This window comes from Lepisosteus platostomus, chromosome 26, assembly GCF_059453375.1.
Source record: "Lepisosteus platostomus isolate fLepPlt1 chromosome 26, fLepPlt1.hap1, whole genome shotgun sequence".
NCBI classification, from domain to species: domain Eukaryota; kingdom Metazoa; phylum Chordata; class Actinopteri; order Semionotiformes; family Lepisosteidae; genus Lepisosteus; species Lepisosteus platostomus.
In genome coordinates, this window is record NC_142636.1 from 8,092,106 (window position 1) to 8,118,093 (window position 25,988).

The 25,988-nt window shown below is 51.2% G+C and overlaps 1 protein-coding gene across 2 annotated transcripts; it reads left to right on the plus strand.

Annotated features, from left to right (window-relative positions):
- smg5 (SMG5 nonsense mediated mRNA decay factor) lies at positions 1 to 25,890 on the plus strand. Of its 2 annotated transcripts, XM_088620328.1 has the most exons (23): positions 1 to 433; positions 3,030 to 3,128; positions 4,897 to 5,020; positions 5,543 to 5,699; positions 6,017 to 6,106; positions 6,490 to 6,579; positions 7,140 to 7,218; positions 8,133 to 8,258; positions 9,833 to 9,901; positions 10,749 to 10,960; positions 12,014 to 12,151; positions 12,786 to 13,643; positions 14,391 to 14,471; positions 15,173 to 15,342; positions 16,327 to 16,402; positions 17,136 to 17,311; positions 18,245 to 18,403; positions 19,388 to 19,447; positions 20,551 to 20,710; positions 21,014 to 21,104; positions 21,846 to 21,920; positions 23,469 to 23,607; positions 24,003 to 25,890. In XM_088620328.1, exons 1-23 carry the CDS (start codon positions 369 to 371, stop codon positions 24,084 to 24,086), a joined length of 3,378 nt encoding a protein of 1,125 aa, XP_088476454.1. In that variant the 5' UTR covers positions 1 to 368; the 3' UTR covers positions 24,087 to 25,890. The 2 variants fall into 2 exon arrangements, with proteins under 2 accessions (XP_088476454.1, XP_088476455.1); XM_088620329.1 differs by lacking the exon at positions 14,391 to 14,471.
- Positions 25,891 to 25,988: the final 98 nt, after the last annotated feature.

Here is a 25,988-nt window from a genome sequence, read left to right on the forward strand (position 1 = left end):
CTCGCGATGTTTGAGCGGTCGCCCGTGAGTAGTAATGGCCGCTTTGGGCTTGACGCTGGGAACTGAGAGCAGACCGGGGGGTAGCTGAGGAAAAGACGGCGGGGAAGAGCAAGGAAGGGCGGCGGCACCCCCCTCCCCGTCCCGGGTCCCGCAGAGAGACCCGAGGGAGAAGGAGAGAAGAGGACATCAGCTCGAGAAGCCGATACGCAGAGACGGTGGTGGTGGAGTCGTGCCTAGACACTGGCGGCAGAGGGCGGGAGGGGGAACGCAGTCCGCCGCAGACAGACCCCGGGAGCGAGGGTTGGGGGTGACGGACAGACCGGACGCCGGAGTCCCCCCACAGCCGAGACAGTGGGGCAGCCGGAGCCATGAGTGGGTCTCCGCAGGAGAGCGAGCCGGAGGCGAAAATACTCCACACTAAGCGGCTGTACAGGTGAGCTGGGGCCGGGCGGGGGGCTGAGAGGAGAGGCGAGTCCCGCCGGCAGGCGACCGGTCCGGCCCCGGGGCGCAAGCCGCAGGCACCGGGGCTGGAGGCGGCGAAGTCGACCTGATGACCCAGCGAACGGACACGTAGGCGTCAGTCGCAAATCGGTGCCACAAACACCTTTGAGCAAAACAGTAGTTCTGCTTTTAATCGAAGGGCTACAAATAATAGAAAAGGCTCAGGTGAATTTGTGCGGAAGTTAAATTTCTCTAATAAACAGCCGCCTTATCGCGTCCGTTACTGGCCATCTTTACTGGTGCCAAGGCGGTTGTGAGCAGCATGACCACTGCCCGGACACAGTCCCCAGTCCCCCTTGTCCGCCTGCCTCCTGCCTCAGGAAGTGTTCATGTGCTCCGACCCGGTCGACGGCTTGTCTCCCTGACAGAGTACGCGAACGAGAAACAGTTTTTTTTTTTTTACACATTTCACCCTTTGATAGTTGGAAATGGAGAATTTGTTAGAAGAGACTGTGTTATCCTGTTGGATGAAGGGTAGGCTGGTGTGGAGTTTGCACCTTCTCTCTGGGTTCGTGTGGGTTTCCTCTCGCAGTGCAAAGACGTGCAAAAACGTGGGTTAATTGGCCTCTGAGAAAACTGCCTGGGGTGTGTGCGCGTGTCCTGTGATGGACTGGCGTCCTGTCCAGGGTGTACCCTGCCTTGCACCCGTTGCTTCCTGAGTTCCTGCTCCCCTGTGACTTTGCACAGCCTTCTCAGTTTTGTTGTTAATCCACATAAGTTGGTCCAATTGTGGCTCCCAGCAAGAAAAACGGTTATTCTCCGATACCCCAAACTACATCCGCTTACGCCAATGTGCTTTCGAGTAACGGTGTTGTGCAGCCCTCTTTGTAAAGTCCGTATAGTTGATGCGGTCTGTTTAAATATCTGTGCTTGTTGCACAGTGCTACGGGCAATTGCACAGGGTGCTATCAAAAAATAAAACTGATCTGAATAATTGACTGCTTGAGTCTGATGCAGCTAAGGGTTCCAACAGGCTCTGAGGTGGTTTGTAGGTTTGCATGTAATGAATCTACTGGGAAAAAGATCGCAAGAAAGTTCAAAATCTATAATTTTAGAAAGTTAAGTTAATTGCTTTAATTGACTGTTTAGATTGTCATAAAAACCCCTAAACACCAGGCTGTGCAGAAAATGAGATTCAGACAGCAGAAGTGGAGTAGAGAGAAACAGGTCTTAACAGGAATCCACACTGTGCAACCAGCTTCTACAGAAACAAACAGGTCAGGTTTTAACTTCTGCAGTAGCCACAGGAATGTAGCAGCAGAAAACTGAAATATGGACCTTGCTGTAAGTGCTTTATCCTCCAGCTGAGATTACCACCTCTTATGGGGAATTGTGGGAAAAGGACAAGAAATCTAAAAGCAATACCTCTCACCCTGTGGCCCGTGGCGCCGGCATGCACTCCAGCTTCTGTTCCTGCTGAGCTCTCAGCTGCCTGAAGTGAGATTTCTGTCGCACCAATTACATAATGTGCTCTTCTGGGATCCTCAAGATGGGGGTAGATGTCAGATTTGCGTTCTTGCAGTGCCGCCTGCTTCAGAACACCGCGCAGGTCTGCTCCAGCAGTTCTCAGGATGGAGGTCCCCGTCACCCAGCTCATTTCTACAGCCTGCGTGGCTCTGTGGTGTTGAAGCAAGAGGGTGAAGGAAATGTCAAGAGTGACCCGCTGGTGTATTTCGATTGTACCCTTATTTTCTTTTTAGAAATGTAGAAACGCACATTTTCTTACTGTAAACCTCTCAGTTTTATCACCAGGTGATTGAGTATCGGCTCAAAAGCAGTAGCCCGTGCACCAGTCGCACTTTGGTTTTCTTGAGGGATGGAGCGACTGTGTTATCCTGTCTTGTGAAAGTTAGGGGGTGTCACGGTGGCGCAGTGGTTGCTATTGCTGCCTCGCGGTATTGGGGTCCTGGGTTCAATTCCCAGAGTGCTGTCTGCATGGAGTTTGTATGTTCTCCCCAGGGTTGCGTGTTTTTTCTCCAGGTACTCCGGTATACTACCACAGTCCAAAGACATACTAGAAGGTTAATTAGCTACTAGGAAAACTGGCCCTGGTGTGAGTGTCTGTCCTGCAATGGACTGGTGTCTTGTCCAGGGTTATACCCTGCTCGGTGCCCAATACTCACTGGGATAGTCTCCAGCTCTGTGTGACATGGAAATGTGAGGAATGGTTTGAAAATGGCTGGAAAATCAAGAAATTGTTCTTGATGTTGTGGTACAGGTTCTGTGGTATCAGTCATGACTATGGCCTCTATAGAGTGTTACTAGTAGAGTACTAGTGTCCATATTGTTTGTGTAGCAAGTAATAAGGGAGGCAGATCGTAAATGCATTTAAAATCAGATAATGAATGCATTTAAAATTTCATTAGTAGTTGATTTTCTTGTGCAAAAAAAAGTTAGTGGTCTGAGTTTATCTTTGGTCTCTGTTGATGGGGGAGCCTTCAGCTGTTGCAGGCTCGTGCCGGTATGGGCCCTTCTTGACGGCGGCCGGGGGCCGAAGTTCACCGCAGTCTTGCCTTTGTCTTCCCCAGGGCCGTGGTGGAGTGCGTTCACAAGCTCGACATCATCGTCCACTGCAAGTCGTCGTACCGAGAGGTCTTCAAGCCCGAGAACATCAGCCTGCGCAACAAGTAGGCGGTCGCTGGGGCCCGTGTTTTCGTTTTCCGACACGGCGGCGGTTTCCCGTTTTATAGCTCCCAGATCTTGGAATCGCCACTTGTTATCCCCCCTCATCCAGTGCGGGAATTGTTAGCGTGACAAGGTGAAGCGGGGAGGAATGTCCTTCCCAGGGAAGACGAGCATTAAGTGATCATCAGTTCAAGGTGGGGCAGCTGGAAACATTTAGTCGGTTCAGGGAATTCCAGCAATGCCTTTGCAAATTCTTTTCTGAAATAGATTATGGCCTGATAGCTTTTTACATCACTTAATGCGATTGCGTCTTTTGATGAGCTGCAGTCTGTACCCAGTGGTAACAGCAAGGGACTATAAAAAAAACATTAAACTGGTGACAGGCAAGAGGCCATTTGGCCCATTGACCCTGTGTGGCAGCGAGATGTGAATTGATCCCAGGATCTCGTCCTGCTGTTTCCTGAAAGAAACCCGGGGTCTCAGCTTCCACAGCGTGGCTGGGTAGCTTGTTCCATACTCCCGCCACCCTTAAGGTAAAGGAGGTTCCTCCTGTTCTCCGATTTAAGCGCACTTTCTTGCAGTTTCCACGTTGTGCCTCCTGGTTCCTGCTTAGCTGTTCGTTTTGAAGAAATCGACTTGCTTTGCCGTCTGTGCCTTTTAAGGGTTTTGAATATTTGTAAATTCTGTATGTTAAGAACTGTCTTCTACTGCCTCCGCCAGTTATGCCTTTCAAGCTTGCCAGTTTGGAGTGGCTCCCCTCTCACTGAGGTTATTCTAAGCCATGGGTTCTGGCTAGGACGTTGGGAGTTGCAGTTGCACTGAATGCCTTGAGAATCCTGCTGATTCTCATCCCAGCTCCCAGACTTCACCCCGAGATCCCAGAGGCAGCTAGGAAAGCTGTGCACCACTAGATGGGCATGTTGGGTCGCATTTGCCTACAGACATGGCCCAGGCTCAAACTGGAAGTGTCCTGTCTGTAGATCTGCCATTTCACCCTGCAACTCACAACTAGCAGCCCACTGAAGCTCAGCAGGTGTGAGCCTGGTCAGTACCTGGATGGGGGACCTCCTGGGAAAAACTAAGGTTGCTGCTGGAAGAGGTGTTAGTGGGGCCAGCAGGGGGTGCTCACCCTGCGGTCCATGTGGGTCCTAATGCCCCAGTATAGTGACGGGGACACTATACTGTAAACAGGCGCCGTCCTTCGGATGAGACGTAAAACCGAGGTCCTGACTCTCTGTGGTCATTAAAAATCCCAGGGCGTTTCTCGAAAAGAGTAGTGTGTAACCCCGGCGTCCTGGCCAAATTTCCCATTGCCCCTTACCAATCATGGCCTCCTAATAATCCCCATCTATGAATTGGCTTCATTACTCTCTGCTCTCCTCCCCACTAATAGCTGATGTGTGGGGAGCGTTCTGGCGCACAATGGCTGCCGTCGCATCATCCAGATGGGGCTGCACACTGGTGGTGTTGGAGGGGAGTCCCTATTACCTGTAAAGCGCTTTGAGTGGAGTGTCCAGAAAAGCGCTATATAAGTGTAAGGAATTATTATTAATCTGAACTGAAGCAGTGAGAAAATGCCTTTGCTGGTAACATCCTTTGCTGCCCTTACATCTCTGGATTGAGATCGACTCCCACTTCCCGTTTTATAATTCCCCTTCTCTTTCTCTTGAACCGTGGGAAACAAGTGGGAACTGGAAGGGGGATTTGAGTTCCTTGTTGCAATGAGCTGACTCTTCCTCTTCCTCTGCCGGGCCGTGCGCGCGGGTCCAGGCTGCGGGAGCTGTGTGTCAAGCTGATGTTCCTGCACCCGGTGGATTACGGGAGGAAAGGGGAGGAGCTGCTCTGGAGGAAGGTCTACTATGAGGTCATCCAGGTCATCAAGACCAACAAGAAGGTACCTCCATCTTGCCCCCCTCTTCTCTGAGGCTACAGTCACAGTTACAGTATCCTGCACACAAAAAACATTGCAGTTTTAATTATTTCACGGTTTGAAAGCTGCAGTGTCGAACCCCTAACGTTCTTGCTTTTCTGATCATTAATGGCTAATTGCTAATTGATCATTAATGCCTTCCCTGTTGTGATAAATTATTGTGGGATTTTATTACGCTTTGTAGGATGGGTTTTGGCCTTTCAAAACAGGTTTGTGGGTGATCTAAAGAATGTTGTCTTAGCTGCAGTTCTCACAGTCGTAACAACCTGTTTTGTTTTGTGTGGGTGCCATTATCTGATCGCTTCCTAACTCTTTCTCTTCAGCAGTTTCGTAGCTGCGCTCCTGCTGTTCACTTGGTTTTTTTAGTAGCCTGAACTCAGACTTTTTTCCAGCTTCTGCCCTTCGTTGTTGCTGGAGCAGAAGAGCTCAGTGTTTCTGGAGTGGCTTTTGTCTCAGCGTCTCTCTCCCACCGTTGCCTCTTTGCAGCACATCCACAGCCGCAGCACTCTGGAGTGTGCCTACAGGACGCACCTGATCGCCGGGGTGGGCTTCTACCAGCACCTGCTACTCTATATCCAGTCCCACTACCAGCTAGAGCTGCAGGACTGCATCGACTGGACACACGTCACCGACCCCCTCATTGGTGAGCTGCACAGATGCAGGCACGCTGGCAGCCCGGAGGTGCAGAGACAGGCCAACACAGAGATGCAGACAGACTCTCACGTTGCTTTCTTCTGTGAGAGGCATTTGCATAATCCTTCACCACGCACTGCATCTTTCACGCTTGTTGAGTCATTTGCGAGTGGATCTCGAGAGTTAATTATGCGGTGTTCAAATAACGGGCACAAGGCACGTGTTTGGCGTTGCCAGTCCGATTTCTGGCTCCTTGTGGGCCCAAGGCCCGATCAGGGCACCAGGGTGGGTGAAATCTAACGGCGTCCGCGGTCGCTTGCCTTGCAGGTCGGAAGAAGCCGGTGTCGGCGACGCCCAAGGAGATGGAGTGGGCGCAGAACGCGTGTCACCGCTGCCTGGTCTACCTGGGAGACCTGGGTAAGCTCCTCGTCACAGAGTTTTATTTCATTAAGTTGTTTTTTTTTTTTCATTAAGTTGGGTTTAATTCTGGACCTGGGGGTGCTGTCTGCGTGGAGCTTGCATTGTTTTAGTTCTCCCGTGTTAGCATGGGTGTTTTCTCCAGGTGTTCAGGTTTCTCCGGTGTGTCCTGTCCAGGGATGCTTGCCCTGTCCAGGGATAGGCTCCGGTGGCCCTGTGACCCTGTACTGGATGAAGCAGATGGAGTGTACTGGATGAATGGAGTTTTGTTTTTAGCTCTCTAGACTGTGTTTTAAGAGCAGATGGACCCGTACGGTGTCCTGAGCGGCTGTGTGTGCCTGCGGTAGCCGGCTGAGCCCTGTGCTGCCTTCTCCCCCCCGCAGCGCGCTACCAGAACGAGCTGGCCGGCGTGGAGGCCGAGACGCTGGCCGAGCGGTTCTACCAGCAGGCGCTGTCCGTGACGCCGAACGTGGGTGAGTGTGCCGGCCCGGCCCCCGGAGCGCTTCCGGGCTGTCCGGTCCCCGACGGGGAAACACACCTGCCGATCGGCATGGCAGGCCACCAGGATCAGGAGTGAAACCTGCCAGGCCGGGAATCCCCAAGCCTGGTCCTGGAGAGCCCCAGGCCTGCAGGTGGCGGAGATCTCTGTTAAATCGCCAGTTTCTCAAGACATGGAGCAGCTCCTCTGTGACCATGACGCAGGTGGTTAAACGAACTGAGAACTCAGTTAGGGCTGAAATCAAAGTACTCTTCAGCCCCCGAGTGCCAGAGTTCTCTCACTTGAGCGGATGACTTGATCGGTTCATCCGTAGCTCACAGGTGCTGCCAGTCATTAAAAACAGGTGACCTATAAGACTGGACTATAAAGCCGAGGGATGGACAACCCTGGGACAGAGCCTCAGTGGCAGACTGATGGCTTTGGCTCAGGCAGCACGAGAGTGTCTCTCTATTGCCCTCCCTGGGACTGAGGAGTCCAGGGCTGTGGTGCGGTTGAGCGCAGTGCTGGTAATGCGTGTGTTCTGCTGTGTTCCAGGAATGCCTTTTAATCAGCTGGGCACCCTGGCGGGGAGCAAGTACTACAACGTGGAGGCCACTTACTACTACCTGCGCTGGTGAGCGACTCCGTCCCCTTGAGACTGAGCTGAGCGAGCCGTGGATCTTGAGTGATCTCCAGTCGGCGCCGATTATTTTTCTCGTGAATCGGTTTTCATTTCCCACACCCCTTCAGAGTACAGTGCAAAAAACAGCTATTCCCCACCTCTCATCCCCCAGTCATGTTATACATCTGTCCAAATTGACCCCTCAAGCCTGTTGGGTACACCCCCCCCCCCCCCACCACCGGTATGTTGGCTTGTCGGGGGTGTCCGTGTTTTTGGCGCGTCGCGAGCTCTGCAGAGCCTGATGGGTGGGTTGGCGCTATAAACCCTGCAGGCACTCGACAAATCACAGGGGTTTCAGATCCACTGAAAGCTGAGAGTGCCCTGGCATACTCCGCAGCCCTGCTCTGCCAGCTGAGCCCCGCCACTCCCAGAATCCCAGCTGTGCTTGCCGGTGCCTTGATCTGGGATCAGTCTGCCAACACCATGGCTTGTGTTTCTCCACAGGCCTGAACATCTCTTTTGAAATACTCTTAGATTTGGTCCCTGTAGTGGGATATTTTACCATCTTTCACAGAGACCTTGTTTTTGCTTTTGCAGGTCTTTTGTCTTTAATGCACACACGGCTGCCCTTTGTGTGAAATGGTTATTTGGTGTTGGATTGGAGTTAAGACATGGCTTTATCAGTGCTCCCTCTTGTCTATTTTCTTTGAGCATCCCAGCTTCCCAGAGGACAAGAAGCTCGAGTAAACGGGCCCATTCCCCGTTTTTGTGTGCAACTCCCTGTAGGGGTGGGGGAAACAGCGGACATTCTTGGTCTTTTTTTGACGTGTCGGGAAAGTCTGCTTTAGGGGGTTTTGTGAGCCTGCAGCTCCTGTGGAGCAGGTATGCAGCCCTTGCCTGACTTGGCGTCCCTGTGTGCCTCGCAGCATCCAGTCTGAGATGCCCTTTGACGGCGCCTACGGCAACCTGAAGCGCCTGTTTGAGAAGGCGGCCAAGATGTACCATCAGGTGAAGAGGCAGGAGATGAAGAAGCTCTCTCCGGCTCGGCAGAGGTAGGGGCGGCTCTCCTTTTTTTTTTCTAACCTCCCTCCAAGAGATGTGCTGTGGGAGAACCTGTTTGTTTTTATTATGGAGCTCACGTGGGGTTTCCCCGAGCGGGACGAGGCCGAGCGGCCCATGTCGCTGCTGTGGATGTCGGCCCTGCCGTCTTTTTTTTTTCCTGTCAGGACGTTCCCAGGCAGCCAGCCTTCCACAGGGGTGGCCGGGAGTTTTGTTCCAACTCTTCCTGGGGGGGGTGACTCTCTCCTCTGGCCTGCCCTTCCTTCCTGTGCTGATTCCCCAAGCTGTCGGTTGTGCCGGCTATCAGTGCCTCCCAGAGTGTGGATTAGGAGTGCGTTTACACACCTCCGTTTCTCTCTGAGTAACCCTGTTCTTATCGATCCTACCCTGGACTGAGGAGTGATGTCAGATCAGATCACTTTATTGGCCATTTACAATTTCTTGCATTAGGAATTTGTCTTTTTCGCATACCCCAGCTTGCTCTCCATGAGACACACAGACAGGGAGAGAAGCTGGGGGTCAGAGCGCAGGGTCAGCCATTTATATGGTGCCCCTGGAGCAGTTGGGGTGAAGGGCCTTGCTCAGGGGCCCAACGGAGTAGGATTCCTCTGCCGGCTGCGGGATTTGAACCGGCAACCTTCCAGCCACAGGCGCAGATCCTGAGCCACAGTCCCACCACTCCGCCCCGTCCAAGCAAGTCTTACTGCTGCAGGACTTGTCGGCGTTTAAATACCTTAAACCTGGGGCGCACAGCTCCAGTCCTGAAGGGCCAGAAGGTTTTTGTCTTTGTTTCTGCCAAAACCCCTGATTACTGAACTGAACTCATTTTTTGCTTCATTAGACAAGTTGAAAGCTTTCCTTCTCCCTGAGAAGCTAAATTTTTAAGAGGCTTGTGAAACATTCAGCAGCGTGACTGATGGTCTCCCCTGACTGAAATTGATCCCTTTTAACTTGTTTCCTGGGCGGCAAGTTGAAACCATTCAGCACGGCGCTCTGTTTTTAAGACTTGTTGGTATTTGTTGAGAGACCACAGATGCGGGGACAATTACTTTGTTGCTGACTGGAGGCGAATGCTTACAGAGCAAAGCGATGGTCTGGCTCTGTGACGGTCCTTCTGACCCTTTGCAGTGGGTAGAGCTAATTTTGTAGGCCAAATCGGATGCTGTTGAAGTCAACTAACCAAATGCTTAGAAAATGAGTAAGAAATAAGGTGGTCTAGATTGCAGGTTACCTAGACTGTGCGTATAAGAACTGTAATTGTGTAAAAATATGGGCCTCTCCACTCAGTCATACTATTCTCTGTTTTAAACTGCGCTGTGGATTAGCTAACTGTCAGTACCGACCAACTTTTAAATATTGGTCGGTAGCAGTGTGTATAATACTTATTTAAACTACTCTTGTAAAAAAAGGGCATTTTCATGGCAGATAGTGGGACAGCAGTCTATAGAATACATTAACTTAAGTCTAAAAGACTGTAGGTGACACTTCTGGAAGATTCTCGGCTATACTGCTTCTGAGCAGCGTTGCGAATGGTTATAACATGCGTCTATATCCTTAATCCCTGCAGATCGAAAGATATCAAACGTCTGCTGGTGAGCTTCATGTACCTGCAGAGTCTGCTGCAGCCCAAGAACAGGTAGGAGATGGAGACGCTGTCGCTGGGCTTTCCGTGAGGAACTATGGGTGTTGACATTCCCGGAATTCCGAGGGCTGTTCAGTTTTCATGTATTGGAATCCCTTTTCTTTATGTATTGGAATCCCTTTGGGGAGCTAGTTAATACTTTATGCCAACAAGCTCCTGGGTTTGCTTCTGGGCTTTGGTCCCTGTGTGTGTGGAGTTTGCGTGCTCTTCTCGCGCTGGCATGGATTTTCGCTGGGTGTTTTTTGAGGTCCCCCCACCCCCATGCCTGAGAAACACGGTTTTGAGCTCTGACCGGCTGCTCACCCTCTCTCCTTGCACTCTGTGCATCTGGGATAAACCTCCAGATGGCTCTTACAAGGTTGCGAGTCAATTTCCGATGATTCACAGGTACATAGGATCAGAGTTACTTTGAGCTGTCTTAGCTGCAGCCCTTATGTCTGCTGAGCACTGAATCCTAAGGCTATAAGGATGAAACACAGGTGACTCGTTTTCCTTATTTGTCACCAGGTCTCGTGCTGCTTGTCTGCTAATCCAGTTTTAGAGCTCAATTTAATGTGACCTAATGTCGGAAGTCTGGAAGATGCCTGACTTTGCTGGTGGAAACAATGCCCATATCGCCAGTTTTTTTCCTATACTGTGCTATGGCTCACGTGTGGTCCCAGAGAGACTTCTGCCAGTGTCAAACTGGTGAGATTTTTGTTACTGGGGGGAAAGTCAGCTCGAGTGCCTTCCTCTTTGCAATCCCCGCCTGATCGGTCTGATTTGTCCCAGCTGGTAGATCTGGGGATCGGGTCCAGCCGGTGAAGCCCTTAACCCTTTCTCCCCCGTGCTGCTGCCGTAGCCTGCTGGAGTCCGAGCTGACCTCCCTGTGCCAGTCCGTGCTGGAGGACTTCAACCTGGTGCTGTTCTACCAGCCGGGGGCTCCTCACTGCTCCCCCGCCGCTGGCGAGGAAGAGGAGGACCACGACGCCCGCTGCTCCTTCCTGCCCGACACCCTGGTCTTCAGGATGGGCGTGACCTGCCTCATGGTGGTGCACAGCCTGAAGAGGGCGGGTCAGTGACCGAGACGGCAGCACTGAGCTTCCCGGTATCGCCCCTGGTGACTCCGGGATCTGCTCCTTCCTTTGGGAATTATTCATTGATTCGGGGGGGGGGGAGGTCAAGACAACGACTGCTGGGTGGCACAGTGGCAAAGTGTTTAGCGGTGCTGGGACCCTGGGTTCAGTTCCAGAGCTGGGGTGCTGTCTGTGTGGAGTTTGCATGTTCTCCCCGCGTTTGTGTGGGTTTCCCCCAGGTGCTCTGGCCTCCTCCCGCAGTCCACAGACACACTGGTGGGTGAATCGGCTCTAGAGAGTGGGCTTGTGTCTGTGTATCCGCCCTGCAATGGACTGGTGTCCCGGCCAGGGTGCGTCTCACCTTGCGCCCGTTGCTTGCTGGGATAGGCTCCGGGTCCTCTGTAGCACCGAATTGGATGAAACACTTAGGAAATGACTGGCTGAGTGGAACAAGGGCCGTGACGGAGAGGGATTAAGAAGTTAGGAGGAGTAGACGGGTGAGGGGGAGAGAGGAGACAGCAGGGGAAGCAGGAGGATGGGTCCTGGGACAGAGGGGTGGAGATCCTAATCCGGCTTGACTGTGTTTAGGTGATGTAAAGTGTAGCAGAGGGGGTGCAGTGTAAAACTGGTTTAGTGAAAATGAAATACATGCAGTATGGCTCAGAGAGAGGTATAACCAGGCATCGTACAAACCCATGTCGAAGCCAAGTGAGTTTTACAGTTGCCAAAATACAGGGCGGATTTACCACGGTAAACCAGAGGCAGTGGTAGTCCGCTGACGATTGCACCACGGCCCTGGAGGTTCTGCGGAGCTGCTGCCAGCAGACACCACTCAGACAGTGTTGGAGGGTGGTTAGACTTTTTTCTGACATGACCTGGGCCAAGTCGTCATGTGTTGTCTGTGTACTCACAGACACAAGTCGTAATTCTCCATTACCCGTTCTTGTGGGGGAGCTTCGTGGTACTGGGATAGGACTCAGCCCTCGGTCCTTCCAGGGCGCCTTGTTGACCCGGGCGACGTGCCATCCGTCTGTGTCTCTCTCTCTCTCAGGCTCCAAGCAGTACAGCGCTGCCATCGCCTTCACCCTGGCTCTGTTCTCCCACCTGGTCAACCACGTCAACATCCGGCTGCAGGCCGAGCTGGAGGAGGGGGACAGCCAGGTGCCCCCGCTGCACACGGACCACACAGGTATGACCGCGCGGGCCTGAGGGAGAGAGACAGAGGCAGAGACAGGTGGGCGGACTAGCGCCACTGTCGTTGCAAGACAGCGGGAGACAGTGGTGTCAGGCCAGTCATAGATGGGTGCCACTGTCAGCAGAGGACTGAGGTAACATAATACCAAGAGCAAGCTATTGCAATTAAACTGACGCCTGCGATACCAGTCATCTGATTGCGATACTTGTCCTTCATAGTAACAGTGGTCAACATATTAGTACACCCCCGCCCAGTCAAATTAATAGAGTGCAGGCAGTGCATGCTTATAGTGTCTTCCTTGGCCTGGGAAATCCCCAGATCTCAGTCCTCTTGAAAACCAGTGGACTGTGCAGGTAAGTCCCACAGAATGGACCTAGGTGGTAGAGATGGGGCTCTAAAATCTTCAGGTAATCTGTCACATTGCAATAATACACCCAGACTTAAGACTTAAGAGACTTAACATGCAATTTGTTGGTGGCCTTAATATTTTGTCTGTTCAGTGCTGGTTGAAATTCATGACACGTTAAAGTTCATGGTCGCCAGTTATTTAAAAGGAGTAGGTGGCAGGCAGAACTGCTTTAAACCCTCCCTGAGTTTCTGTCCCCTTTGTTTTCCTGGCTGCCTGCAGATGACCCGGAAGTGAAAGAGGCGGCGGGGGGGCTGACCTCCGAGGAGGGGGTTCTGCAGAACGGCACTGCGGGGGAGGAGGAAGAGCGAGAGGAGGGGGGAGAAGCCGGGAAGAGGCGAGGGAGAGGAGGCCGGGCGAAAGAAGGGATGACGGAGGAGGAGGAAGAGGAGGAGAAGAAACAGCAGCAGCAGAAGAAACAGAAGAAATACTCCCGGCTGTCCATGCTGCGTCGGCGCCGGTACGCCCGCAAGGAGGACGAGAGCGACCTGAGCGAGGGGTTCGAGAGCGAGGAGGAGGACGAGGAGGAGGAGGAAGAGGAGCGGGACAGGGAGACGGGGAGCTCGGGACCCCCAGCCGGCGCCCCGCAGCCCGGGAGGGAGGGGAAGCCCCAGCCGCCGGAGGGCCAGGGAGGGGGCTGGGAGAGCGCCTCCGAGGAGGAAGAGGAAGGCGGCACAGCTTTTGACGTGGACACTGACTCGGACATGAACAGCCAGGAGTCGCGCTCCGACCTGGAGGACATGGAAGACGCGGAAAGCCACGGCGGAGAAGAGGGGGGAGGCTCGGACCCCGGGGACCCCCGGAGGTCCCCCCCCGACGAAGTCGCCGCCCCACCGGCCTCCAACGGCCCCTCCCTGGCCAGCGACCCCAGCATAACCAGCAACCTGCAGGCCATGTCCTCCCAGCTCTTCCAGAGCAAGCGCTGCTTCCGACTGGCGCCCACTTTCAGCAACGTGCTTCTGCGCCCCCAGAATCCCTCTGCACCCCCTGCGCCAGCTCCCAGCCAGTTCACCCCTTCACCAGCGGGAGAGTTACCGGCCCAGACGGGCCCTGGTACCGCCAACGGCACCAACGACAATGGTGAGCAGGGGTGCAGTGTGGGCCACCGCAGGACGTCCTCTCTTTAATTCACTGGCGGTCTTTACTAGGAAGGCTCTTTTCACGGGGTACGATAGTCGGGAATTTGGGGTACCATAACACTTGTTCCGGATTCCCCCCACAGCCCTTTGTGTAAAGAGACACCTTCTGATTTCCTTTCTGAATCTGCTCAGTCCGTGCTGTTTGAAAACTGAATTGCGCCATATTTATGACCGACGCCCGTAAAAACTCCCAAGCAATCCAAGATTTTTCCATGTCCCAAAACAAAAAGAAACTGCAAAACCTACTCGGTCTTGTAGAATGTCGTGATGGAACGGCTTTTGTGCTTGGGTGTTTGTTAAACATTCAAACCTATATTCGCTTTTAAAAGGTTAGTCACAACTTGATGACTTATTCTCTGTGCCTCATGACTGGCAGAGAGTGATAAAGGCAGAGCAGAATGGGTCTCATTTTTGTTCTGATTTCGGAATCGCCAATTATAATTTTTTGTCAATGCCTGCTTGATTTGGGCATTGCTAGTTTGTAATGTCTCCAGCCCGGGCTCTGGACCGCAGGCCCTCCCACGGGAGAGAGTGAGGAGGTGTTGGAGGCAGACTCCTCCCACCCGACCGCTTTCGAGCCAATGGTCTTTTTACACGTCACCGCCAGCTCCGCCCCCGCACTGGAGGTTCAGTGCTGATTGGTGGAGAACCACGTCCTTATGGCTTCTTATGTACCCAAAACCTGCAGGCGCCCAGGAGGCCAGAGGGGTTGCCGAGGGAACCCCTGGCCAGCTAATCTCACCCTGCCCCCAGAGGAGTTCAGACACAGGTGCGCCGCCTCTTGGGGAATCCTGGTTGTAGACCGTTCATGACATGGCCCAAGCTCGAACCCGCGATCGTGGAGCCCAGCCTTTGCCTGGGCAGGCGTCTTTAGTGGCTGGCCTGTCTTGGTTTTCCAAAACCTCTTAATTGCGTAGTGTCGTTTAAAAAAAAAAACAGTTGAAATGTTACATGTAATAAACTAAGTCTCGACTTTCCCATTTTAAGTCTAAGACATTCCTTTAAGATTAGTTCATCTTGTCTCAGTTCTTCAGGCTGATCCCAGAGCAGCAGTCTCCTGAAACATATCTAATTGTTCTGAGAACAGTAAGAGGCCTAGTTGCCGTTTGGTTGTTTCAAAAGTGACATTACTGTATAAGCCCTCTCTCTGGCTCCCTCTAATGGACAAGGCAAGAACAGCAGGAGTTAGGGTCTGTAAACTCAGTATGACAGCCAGTAACAAATAGGACAAAGGACAAGAGACTGCATGACACAATACAAAGAAGACAGACAAAATACCTGTATACAGGAAACACAAGGGGGTATAAATGTATGTGTAGTCTCTGCTGGATTTCACAGAAGGTTGTGAGATGAAGCTTCCAAGTTTGGCTTCATGGCTGGTATGTTTGCTTTGCTGCTTTGCCATCACATGGGTACGTGGAGCTTGGAATCAACAGGGAGTCTCATTTGCCCTTTTTGTCTCCCCCAAAGAGGGAGGTTCGGACTCCGAAGGCAGCGAGGTCAGTAACCATTCGAGCCGGAACGAGAAGACTCTTCCTGAGAAGCTGGAGATCCTGACCAATCAGGGCCTGCTCCCCGCGGTCAAGATCTTCGTGGACTGGCTGAGGACAAACACGGACATCATCGTCATGTGTGGGCAGGTAAAGGATGGAAGGCCTTACGGTGTAAATAATGTCTTGTGGATCTTTGCCTGCAGTCTGTGGAATGTTTCAATCTGTGCTGAGTTTGCATGCTTCGACGTTGTATGAAAGCAAGGAAAGTTCTGAAAGTGCTCTGTCAGTGTGTGCATTTTCAATCTTGACTCTGGATTTTAAAACGTACAGGCAGTGCCTTTGCAAAACGTACACCTGAACTTTGAATCTGGAAACAACACTTCCTGAGTAAGCTTAGGTAAAGTAAGATTTAGAGGGGAGCATTATTACTTTTTCTAAATTACTTTTATTATTGGGAGACTATGAAAACTATTTTACAGTATATATAAATTGCTTTACATAGGACTGCATATTTTAAATCAAACACAAATATTGCAGCAATAAGGTTTTGGGCAGCATGACAGCTGACCTAGAAGTTTGTGCTTTATAATTAATTACTTTAACTGTCGAGCATCAACTGCCAAAACAAGATCTCAGTGGGTGTTTTGTTTTTGCTGATTAAAGGAGTCTGTCAAACATCAAAGACTTAGTAGTTAATAAGATGGTAAAATCGAAGCGATAGCTATGTTTGTTTTAAAATAGGCTTACAAATAACACAGAACGTGTTAACATTACAAATTAAGACAAGTACCATTTCTATCCCACAGGTTTAAAGAAAATGGGAGTTCCATTAGTGCTCTAATAAAAGAAATGTGATTTTTATTTATAAGTAATGCTTTCTCTTACTCTGTGTTGGGCACCAGCATATTTTTTTAATGTAGTGTTTGTGTGGAGAGCAGAAATATCCGTCTGCGCAGGTGGCTTTAACTACTTAAGAGTTTTAAGGAGGGCTGCAGGTGTTAACGCCAATACCTAAAGGATTCACAATATCTTCAGTCTGCCAACATACGTGCCAGGACACGAGCAATAGGATTTTCTCGTCACTAGTGTTAACAGACTGAACCCACCCCCCCCGCCTCTCTTCCTGTGCAGAGTTCTCAAAGCCTGTGGAACCGACTGTCGGTCCTGCTCAACCTGCTGCCCGATGGGAGTAAGATGCTGGAGGCAGGTAAGGGCACGGAGCTGCAGCCGGGACTGTGAGTCCGTAGACGTGGGGTCTCCCCCCCCACCCCCACCCCCAACCCAACCCACGCTTGCAGACTGAATTGAGAAAAACAGCCCATCAGTGCGGGCGGCTACCTTAAAAAAAACCCCAACAGACCTGAGCACAGGTGCGCAGCTGCTGGGTGTTGGAGGTGAGGTGTAATTGGACCGTTCTAGCCCTCCTACACAGGTGTGCAGCTGGGGAATGTCTGAGACCTGGACAGCCTGCTGGACTGTGCCCCCCGAGTGCTTGGGCAGCCTCGCCTACAGAACATAAGAGGTTACAAACAAGGGGAGGCCATTCAGCCCATTTAGCCTGTGTGCTAGTTAATAGTTAATTGATCCCAGCATCTCATCCAGCTGTTTCTATTGGCTTCAGTGACATGGCTGGCTAGCTTGTTCCCCACTCCCACAGCTCTCTGTGTAAAAGAAGTATGTCCTGTTCTTAGTTTTAAATGCGTAGTCCCCACTTGTACCCTCATGTTTCACTGTTCGTTCTGATTAAATCCTTTGGGTTGACTTAGTCGATGCCTTTGAGGATATTAAACGCCGGCATCAGGAGATACAAGTATTCAAGACCTTCCCCCTAGCTCTTATTGAATGTAGACTGCAAACATTGGTAAAAAAGAACCTCACATGGCAGTATGGCGATGCTTTGAAAAGCTTCCCCCCTTGTGAACGTGTGCTGCCGACTCCAGGGCTGGGCCTGAGCGAGGAGGTGACCCGGCTGCTGAGCGAGTGCGAGCAGCCCAGCCTGGCGCAGACGCTGCTGCTGCCCGAGGACCTGGCCCTGCGCCACCTGCCCGCCCTGCACCTGGCCCACCGCCGGCTGGACTTCGCCCGCGAGCGGCCCTCCCTCGGGCCCCTGCAGGAGGTAACTGGGCCCCCCCCCCAGGGGAGAGAGGAACGAAGAAAACATTTTAACATCGTGCCCTCAGTCAGCTTTGCTGTGCCTCTCATTAAAGATAAGCAGGCGTGGCGGAAAGCTGTCTGCACATCAGAGATACAGAGATCCCTCTCTGGACATTTAACCTGTGCCCAGTGTTTTGGAAATCTATTTGTCAAGGAAGCCACAAGAGAGTTCTCACCTGACTAAGGTCTTTATTTCAATATTGCAATATTGGGAGCCCTGCTGTCACTCTGCTGAGTGCATCAGAGACTCAACTTGTTACAGGCAGTACAGGCTTTTTATAAAGATGTTGTAATGCAAGGGAAAGTACAGCACTTTGTCCATTCTAATACTTCTCCTTTCCAAAGGACAAAACAGATTACATCATAGAAACGAAAGAAGAAGCGCCAATGTATATTTTGCAAAGCTTAGCAGTTACCCTCGGCTAATTTAGTCATCCAGACAGTACGTACTGTGCTTACAAACTGTCTTCTAAAATCTGCAAGTAGCACAGCAGTTACATCCTTGTTATATATTTTCCTAAAGCTCTTTACATTTTAAGAATCAATTTACTTATTAGATTTCCATTTCACCAGTCATACGGTCTTTAGGAGACGCATCAGCTTGCACAAGCAGGGTAAAAATCCCTTCTGCTGGGGTTGCATGAGCAGACATGGTGCTTGATCTGGGTGCAGGAGTTTGGAGTAACATCATTCTCTTCTCCCTTTTCCTGTTGAACCTTCTCCCTCCTCCTTTTTAATCCTTCTTTCTGCCCCTTCACCTCTGTTTTCTTTCCCCCAAATTGTATTTTGCTTCCTTCTCCACTTTTACCTGTTTTTTCTCCCTCTTTTTTCCCCCTCTTCCACCCCTCTCCCTCTTCCGCTCCTCCTCTTCCTCTGTGTCCCTCTCCTCTCCCAGTGTGTGGTGCGAGTCTGCTGTATCCGGAGCTTCGGTCACTATCTCACCAATCTCCAAGGCAACGTGCTGCACTTCAATCCGGAGGCGGGCATCTTCACTAGCATCAGCCAATCAGAGCAGGAGAACCTGGTGCAGCTGGCCAAGGCGCAGTTCCGCATGGTAAGAGAGCAAGAATTATCCCACAGGCCCGCAGTGATCTCTCAGTACAACAGCAGCAGCCAGTATCCCACCCTGCTGAATTCGTTATTCATCGTTAGTTTGTTCCAGCTGACGTCTTCGCCCAAGGCATCTTCCTGAAACTGCAAATGTTACATGTGACTTCTCTCTACAACAAACACATACACATGGTTAGCAGCACAAAAACCACAGCACAGGAGGCATCAGATCAAAATGATCTCCCAGCCTGTGGCTTTGTCTGTTTTGTCACTACAGTGTGCAAAGTGAGATAATCTTGCTGTCCACCCTTATATGTGCAGGTCTGTAAAAATCCCCTTGTTGGCCCAAGTTTTATCTGAGTAAAAGAAGCACAGGAAATTGAGTATCCATCTATCATATTTCAGTATGTTTTATCCAAGAAATCAGTATTTTCACAGCACAGGGGCTGTGTTAGTTTGCTTAACATTGTGAAATGTTCAGCACCTCTTAGAAGCATTAACACAGCTTTAAAGCACTAAAGCTTGCAGATGTTTCTCAGAAAGCGCAAGTATTTGATAGTCAGCCCCTCTCTCCATCTTCTTCAAAAGCTAAAACCATTCAAAGCAGCTTTACTGTTTTGATTTAATCCACGTACCCGTGCATACTAAATACCCAATTGACATTTATTGCTCTAGATTTAGAAGCTCTCCAACCTTTGGTCAGACAACGACAGGAAAAATGTCAGCTTGAACAGAGCTGCTTTAAAAGGCTTATTATTGCAGTATTTTGTGGGTAGCAGAAAATAAATGAATGATCTACCAGCTTTAGATCATTGGCTTTTCAGACCTTGGAATTGAGGTGAAGTTCCCTCAGTCTGAACTGTGATGTGGCAGATCAGTAGGCTCAGGGCTGGCCCATTACCAGGACAGGGATCCACTGCTGTGTAACTCCCCCACCCCCCCCACTAGGGGTCGCTGCTGGAGTGACCCCACTGTGCTGTTTTCCCAGGCCGAGGAGGAAGCGCGCCGGAACCGGCTCATGAGAGACATGGCCCAGCTTCGTCTGCAGGTGAGACTCCCACGCTCTGCCACCGTCTGGGGTTCGAAATGACCTTGCTTAGACTGGTTGGTCGGAACAGGGTTTTTTTTTTTTGCCAAGCTGTAAAGGACCGAAGGCCGGCTGTTAGAATGAACAGTTTTCATTGTGAATCCCTCACCACAAAGTCATTGGTAGATTGGTACATCGCTCTCAATTGCAGTCTACTTCCAAACTGCTTTCCTCTCTATACACAATTACAGATTGGCCATGCTGTTTATAGACCCAGTTAATGTTCTGCAAAAGGAGGTACAGTACCATTACATGAAATATTGAGCTTTCAATATTTACAGTAAAAAATGAAATTAATTTTATGGTGTCGCATACTGTATATACAGTATTCATATAGTATTTGTGGAAGTTTGAAGGCTTTGGGTGGGGCTGCTCTACAAAAAGTTAAAATCGCTGGGGAGTATCATTTCACAGTTTGGGGGGTGTTCAGTTGGGTCATTCGGTCACGGTGAGTTAGTAACACGACCCAGGCTCGAACCCTTCTTCACAAAGCTGCAGGTGCTCTCTGTGCCAGAGCTGTCACTGGTTCGGGCTCTGGGGAGCCCCAACCCCGAGCACACTTGCCATTTTAGGGGTCCCTGTGAGCAAGAGAGTGAGATGCACGTTTTTCCAGACGAATGCTGACCAGTCACAAAAACCCCATATAACGGGTCTGTGTCCCCGCTCACTTTCGCGACGACTATCGGGGATCTTTACAGCGCGAGAAGCAAGGGAATAGAGTGTGGAAACAGGGTTTCATGCAGCCTGGTGCGGTTTCTGGGGTGATCTCCGCCCCATGCCTTTCTGCAGAAGAAAGGGGATCACTAACCCCACTGTGCTCCAAAGAAATTGTCCCCTCGTGAAGGAGGGACGGACACGCGGAACGGGACATGGAATAACGAGGGTCCCCTGGCTCTGCCAGGTTGTCAACCATGATGGTGCTACCAGGACCCCAGCTCACAGCTCGACTGTGTGTGTCTGTGTGTGTCTGTGTGTGTCTGTGTGTGTCTGTGTGTGTCTGTGTGTGTCTGTGTGTGTCTGTGTGTGTCTGTGTGTGTCTGTGTGTGTCTGTCTCTGCTCTGCAGCTGGAGGTTTCCCAGCTGGAGGGCAGTCTGCAGCAGCCCAAGGCCGAGTCCTCCATGTCGCCCTACCTGGTGCCCGACACTGCCGCCCTCTGCCAACACCTGGGCATCATCCGCCAGCTGGCTGGCAGCGGGCGCTTCATCGTCATCATCCCCCGCACAGGTGAGAGCGCTGGCGGGTGGTGGTGAGGGGCGCTGCTGGGGAGAATGTCAAAGGGAGGTGGAGGGAGAGGTGGTCAGGAAAAGAGGGATAGCACAGAGTGGGAAGGGGCGGGGAGGGCGTTGATGAGAGAAGGCAGAGACGTGGAGCAGCTGGGAGAAAGGGAAGGAGCCAGTAGGGGCAGATTTCAAGGAGAGGGAGCGGACAGGGGCAGGAGTGGAAGGGAAAGAGGGTTGAGGATAGGGCCGAGGCTCCTGAGGGTGCGCTGAAAGAGTCAGCGTGCTCTCCTGTCCGCTTTCCCCTCAGTTATTGACGGGCTGGACGTGCTGAAGAAGGAAAACGCCGGAGCGAGAGATGGGATTCGCTTCCTGGAGTCAGAATTCCGGAAGGGAAACAGGTGAGGATCCCAGCCCAGCCCTCCGTGAAGCTTTTGTCCTTTTAAATCTACAGATTTCACAGTGTGAAGCGCTGTCTATCATGTTTTTCTTCGCTGACTTTTGTAACTTTGTGGAAGTGGATTAAATAGAAATAACCTTTATTGCCCCTGTGGGAATTGGTCTTGCACATCAAGAGCTCATAAACATATAACATATATGACAAGAACAACAGTAACAACATTTACCACTAAGCAACATTTACAAATATTGCTCAATGAGAACTCAGTTCAGTACCATAAGATTAAAAACAATTAGCTGGTAAAGTGTCTAAAGCAACAATAACAATAACTAGATCCCTACCTGCAAACAGTCTTTTCAATCTTCAATCAATTGTCTAAAAGTAGTTAGATTTTATGTGCAAAACCCATGTCACTCCATTAGACATGTTATCATCAAGAAGACATGTTATCTGTAATCTTGCCACCACTCCCTGATCTCTTTGTTCATCATGCTTTCATCAAGTTTTTTTTTAATTACACAGAAGGAAATAACAGGGAGTGAACGTTGCCGTTTTTGAAAGGGCACTTCAACTGTACCTTGGTGTTGTGTTGCATGCAAATCCTCTCGCCCACATGTTTGAATAAACAGCTGCTCCCTCTCCAGTTCCTCCTCATGAGTCGAGTCCTTTTGCCCCCCCCCCCCCCCCTTAAAAGCCGCGATCAGGCGGAGTTCGATGCCAAAGTGACCCCTGTCTCCTGCAGGTACATCCGATGCCAGAGAGAGTCGGGGAAGAGCTTTGAGAGGGACAAGCTGAAGAGACAGGACATTGACGCCTGGTGAGCTCACTTCTGGTTTGTGGCAGAGGGCTGCCAGGCATACAACAGCTGGGAAGACTGGAGACCTTATGATATTGTTTTTAGGATACAGCATGTCGAATTCCTTCCAACAGTGCTTCCCATCTGCTGCACACATGGATTTGCAAATAGAGATACTCAGAAAAATTAAAGTACCGGGAGAAACTGCCTTGTGCTAACTAAATGCAGCAGCCTGTTAATAATAATAATAATAATAATAATAATAATAATAATAATAATAATAATTGCTTACACTTATATAGCGCTTTTCTGGACACTCCACTCAAAGCACTTTACAGGTAATGGGGATCCCCTCCACCACCACCAGTGTGCAGCCCCACCTGGATGATGCGACGGCAGCCATAGTGCGCCAGAACGCTCCCCACACACCAGCTATTAGTGGGGAGGAGAGCAGAGAGTTAATGAAGCCAATTGATAGATGGGGATTATTAGGAGGCCATGATTGGTAAGGGCCGATGGGAAATTTGGCCAGGACGCCGGGGTTACACCCCTACTCTTTTCGAGAAACGCCCTGGGATTTTTAATGACTACAGAGAGTCAGGACTTCGGTTTTACGTCTCATCCGAAGGACGGCGCCTGTTTACAGTATAGTGTCCCCATCACTGTACTGGGGCATTAGGACCCACGTGGACCACAGGGTGAGCGCCCCCTGCTGGCCCCACTAACACCTCTTCCAGCAGCAACCCTCCAACCAATCATTATAATGTGTAATTAAGATAGCATGCTTAAATCCATCTAGCCATCATCTGACCACTTCTTCCAATTCAGAGTTTGGGGGAGCTGCATCCTGTCCTGGCAGGCAAGAGGCACACAGGCACACAGACACACACACTCACACTCACACCAGGGCCAGTTTTCCCAGAAGCCAATTAACCCACCAGCATGTCTTTGGACTGTGGGAGGAAACTGAGAAAATGGAGAGCATACAAAACTCCACACAGACAGCACCCCAGGTCTGGAATTGAACCCAGGACTCCGGCGCTGCAAGGCAGCAGTGCTAACCACTGCATCACTGTGATTACGACAGTGATAAAATAACAGCTTTCAATGCTTTCATGCAAACTTGCGCACACCGTTATGCGACATTCGCAATGTTTTCCTGTTTGACCACACTACCATGACACTTTTCTGCAGGATGTGCTATTCAAAGCGCCTTTTTGAATCCTTTTAAAACTGGTGGTTTCCTGAAAAACCCAGACGCTCATCCGCTGAGATCCCAGTCGCTTCATCTAACGTTACTGTTTGTGTAAAAGGCTGGATCATAGTTATTCCTGATAACAGCCCCTTTGGTCCAAATCTTACCAGACCTTCAAAAATCCTATTTCCTTTGCACCTGTGGTGAGTCGGTTAGTGACTGGAACAGGCCCATGTGCACAGGGATCATCTGGATTCCAGGAAATCGGGTTCTTATTCACAGAGAAAAGAGGGTGGAGTCAACGCCTAACATTTTGAGAATCGATGTTTTCTCCTGTCCGTCTCAGTCCCATTGCCCTGTCTCTCCCCCGTCAGGCAGCTGTATAAGATCCTGGACAGCTGCCGCCAGCTGACGCTCTCCCAGAGCAGCGCAGAAGACGACACCGCCGGCATGGTGACCATCCTCGCCGGCCACCCCCTGCCGGACCCGTCCGCGCTCTCTCCGCACATGCAGGTCAGAGAGCCGCGCCACCGCACAGCTCCCGCTAGTCCCAGGAAAAGACTTTTCCACCGGTGCTCTTCTATACAAGTTTCATTCTCATCTTGCATCCCAGTAAAAGCATGTGTTTGGATTGAGAACGGACTAAACCCAGGAATTAATACAAAAATTAGGGGAGTACCACAGGGATCTGTACTAGGACCTCTGCTCTTCTTACTCTTGTCAGTGATTCTGGACTCGGATAGCAGGTAGTAGGATAGTGGCTTTTGCCAGAGCTGGGGTGTTTTATAGGAAGTTTTGTCCCAAGCCGTCCTGGGATTTACTGCTGGGACAGGAGTGGAGGGTGCTGACCTCCCTCTCGTTCTTCCTGTCCGTTTCTCACCCATCTCCGGCTCTCCGTGTCCCCGCAGGCGGCTGTCCAGGCGGTGCTGGCCGCGGGGATCGAGCTGAAGAGCATCCTGGACTTCTTCCGCCAGTGGAAAGAGATGGGCTGAGGGGGCGGAGAGGAGGGGCGGCTCGATGGTCACCACATCACGCTCTCGATCCCCCCTCTCTCTTTCTCTCTTTCTCTCTCTCTCTCCCCCACATCTCCCTCCCTCCCGCTCTCCATCGCTCCACATCGCTCCGGGGAAAGCAACGGAGGGGGCGCGAAGAAAAGACGGAGAAGGACGCCAAGTCCGTCCCCCTCCAACCCCACTCCACCTGCCATGACGAAGGAAGATCACACGGGCGAACGCTGCAACTAAAGGGTTTATGCGCTGGAGGGGGGGAAGGGCAGACTGTCCCGGTACCCGTTCAGAACCCCAACACGCGTGTGCTGTGCGCTTTAGACAAACACAGGCGCAGATACGCTTATATGTGCCGAAGAAAACAATACGCTTGGAGACGGATCGGTCCTCTCTCTCTGTCTCTCGGCTGAGCTGCTCCCGGGTTTGTCCCAGCAGCTTCGCTTCTTCCGGAGAAGGAGAGGGGGAAACGAGAGGTTCGGGGAAGAAGAAGAAGAAGAAGAGGAGGAGGAGGGTGGGGGGGGAGTGGGCGGACAGGCAGAAGTCGGATTCTGGAACTCGGGAGGCGGAGCGCGCGTTTGGGCGGCACCCGGATGAGGGGCGGCAGGGGAGGAACCCGAGCCCTCCCACCAGAGAGGCCTGAGCCCCAGCAGTGCCCGGTTGGGTGGGTGGGGTGGGGGAGGTGGGGCGCCTCGCAGCCGAAACACAAGGGGGGGGAGAGAAGACCGGACAGGCTCAGGTCACCCGGTGTGCGTCCGTTTTATTTTAAAATGGCTTAGTATAACTCTGCTTTTCTGTGTTGTTTTTTTTTTTTGCTGTGTATTTCGTCTGAGACCAATGATATGCGTTGTTTAGGTGTGGGATGCAAGACGGGACTGTCTTCTATTCTGTGGCTTTTTTTGTTGTTGTTGTTGTAAATTGATGTACGCTTTCGTGACAAAGTAATGTAACAGGGATCGGGAGGAGGGGGCCGTACAGGGTTGGGGTGCTTCCTGAATTGCCTGTGTGAACACCCTGCCCACAAGAGATGTAATTCGGGTCGTCTCGGGGGAGAGAAGCCAAGGCAGATCGATGCCTCTGGCTGTGCTGCAGTGTAAAAACCTGAGTGTAATGTGGGACATCGGGAGGAAATTCTGACAGGTCGTTGTGTCGTTCATTATAATGCAGTACAGCAGAGCGCATGCTGCCAATCGGCAACACTCCCACTGAGATAACGGCCCCACAATGTCCAAAGAGATGGAAACTGTGCAGCCTCACTTTACAGAGATCGAAACTGTCTGTCCAGCGACTGATGGGATCCTGAACCATTTCTAAGTTGCAGCTGTGGTGCGAAGAGCACCTGTTGCAGGACTTCAGCCTTAGAATTAGACGAATTAAACCTTCGGAAAGAAGTGCTTTCCAGTATACGGCGCATGCAAGGTGGTGAAAAGGAAGGTGTTTTACCAGGCGCCTTGGCAATTGGAACTCCTGCTGTCGAGTGTTTCATTTATGTTAAGAAGATTTTCTTTTTCTGAAAGGTGTGTGTGTGTACGGGGGATAGCATTGGCGTTGCCAGCTTCTCCTCCTCCTGGAGTGTTGCGCACAAAAATGTTAACTCCTTGCTGCCCCAGTGGATTGCAGTACGTTATGCTGAAACGGACACCTGGTCATCCCAGGGAGTCCTTGCATGCCTGTAACTGTGTTTTAGTGGAAGAAAGGGTGCTGGAGGGAAAGGCGGGTGTAAACATGATGGGTGATGGACTTCACCCTTACTCTTCTGTCTCTGAATAAAGTCAAGCTGTGATTCCCAAAACATTCTTTCCTTAAGTCTCCTGATGTTTTTCCCAAGTCCTCTGGGTTAGATCTGCATTTAATTTTGCAGAACTGCTTTGGGGGCTTTAGCAACCCATG

Coding starts and splice junctions, on each gene's coding strand:
- smg5 (XM_088620328.1), top strand. CDS start 369: ATGAGTGGGTCTCCGCAGGAGAGCGAGCCGGAGGCGAAAATACTCCAC. Junction 8,259..9,832: donor CTCTCTCCGGCTCGGCAGAG/GTAGGGGCGGCT, acceptor TAATCCCTGCAG/ATCGAAAGATATCAAACGTC. Junction 16,403..17,135: donor GAGTAAGATGCTGGAGGCAG/GTAAGGGCACGG, acceptor TGCCGACTCCAG/GGCTGGGCCTGAGCGAGGAG.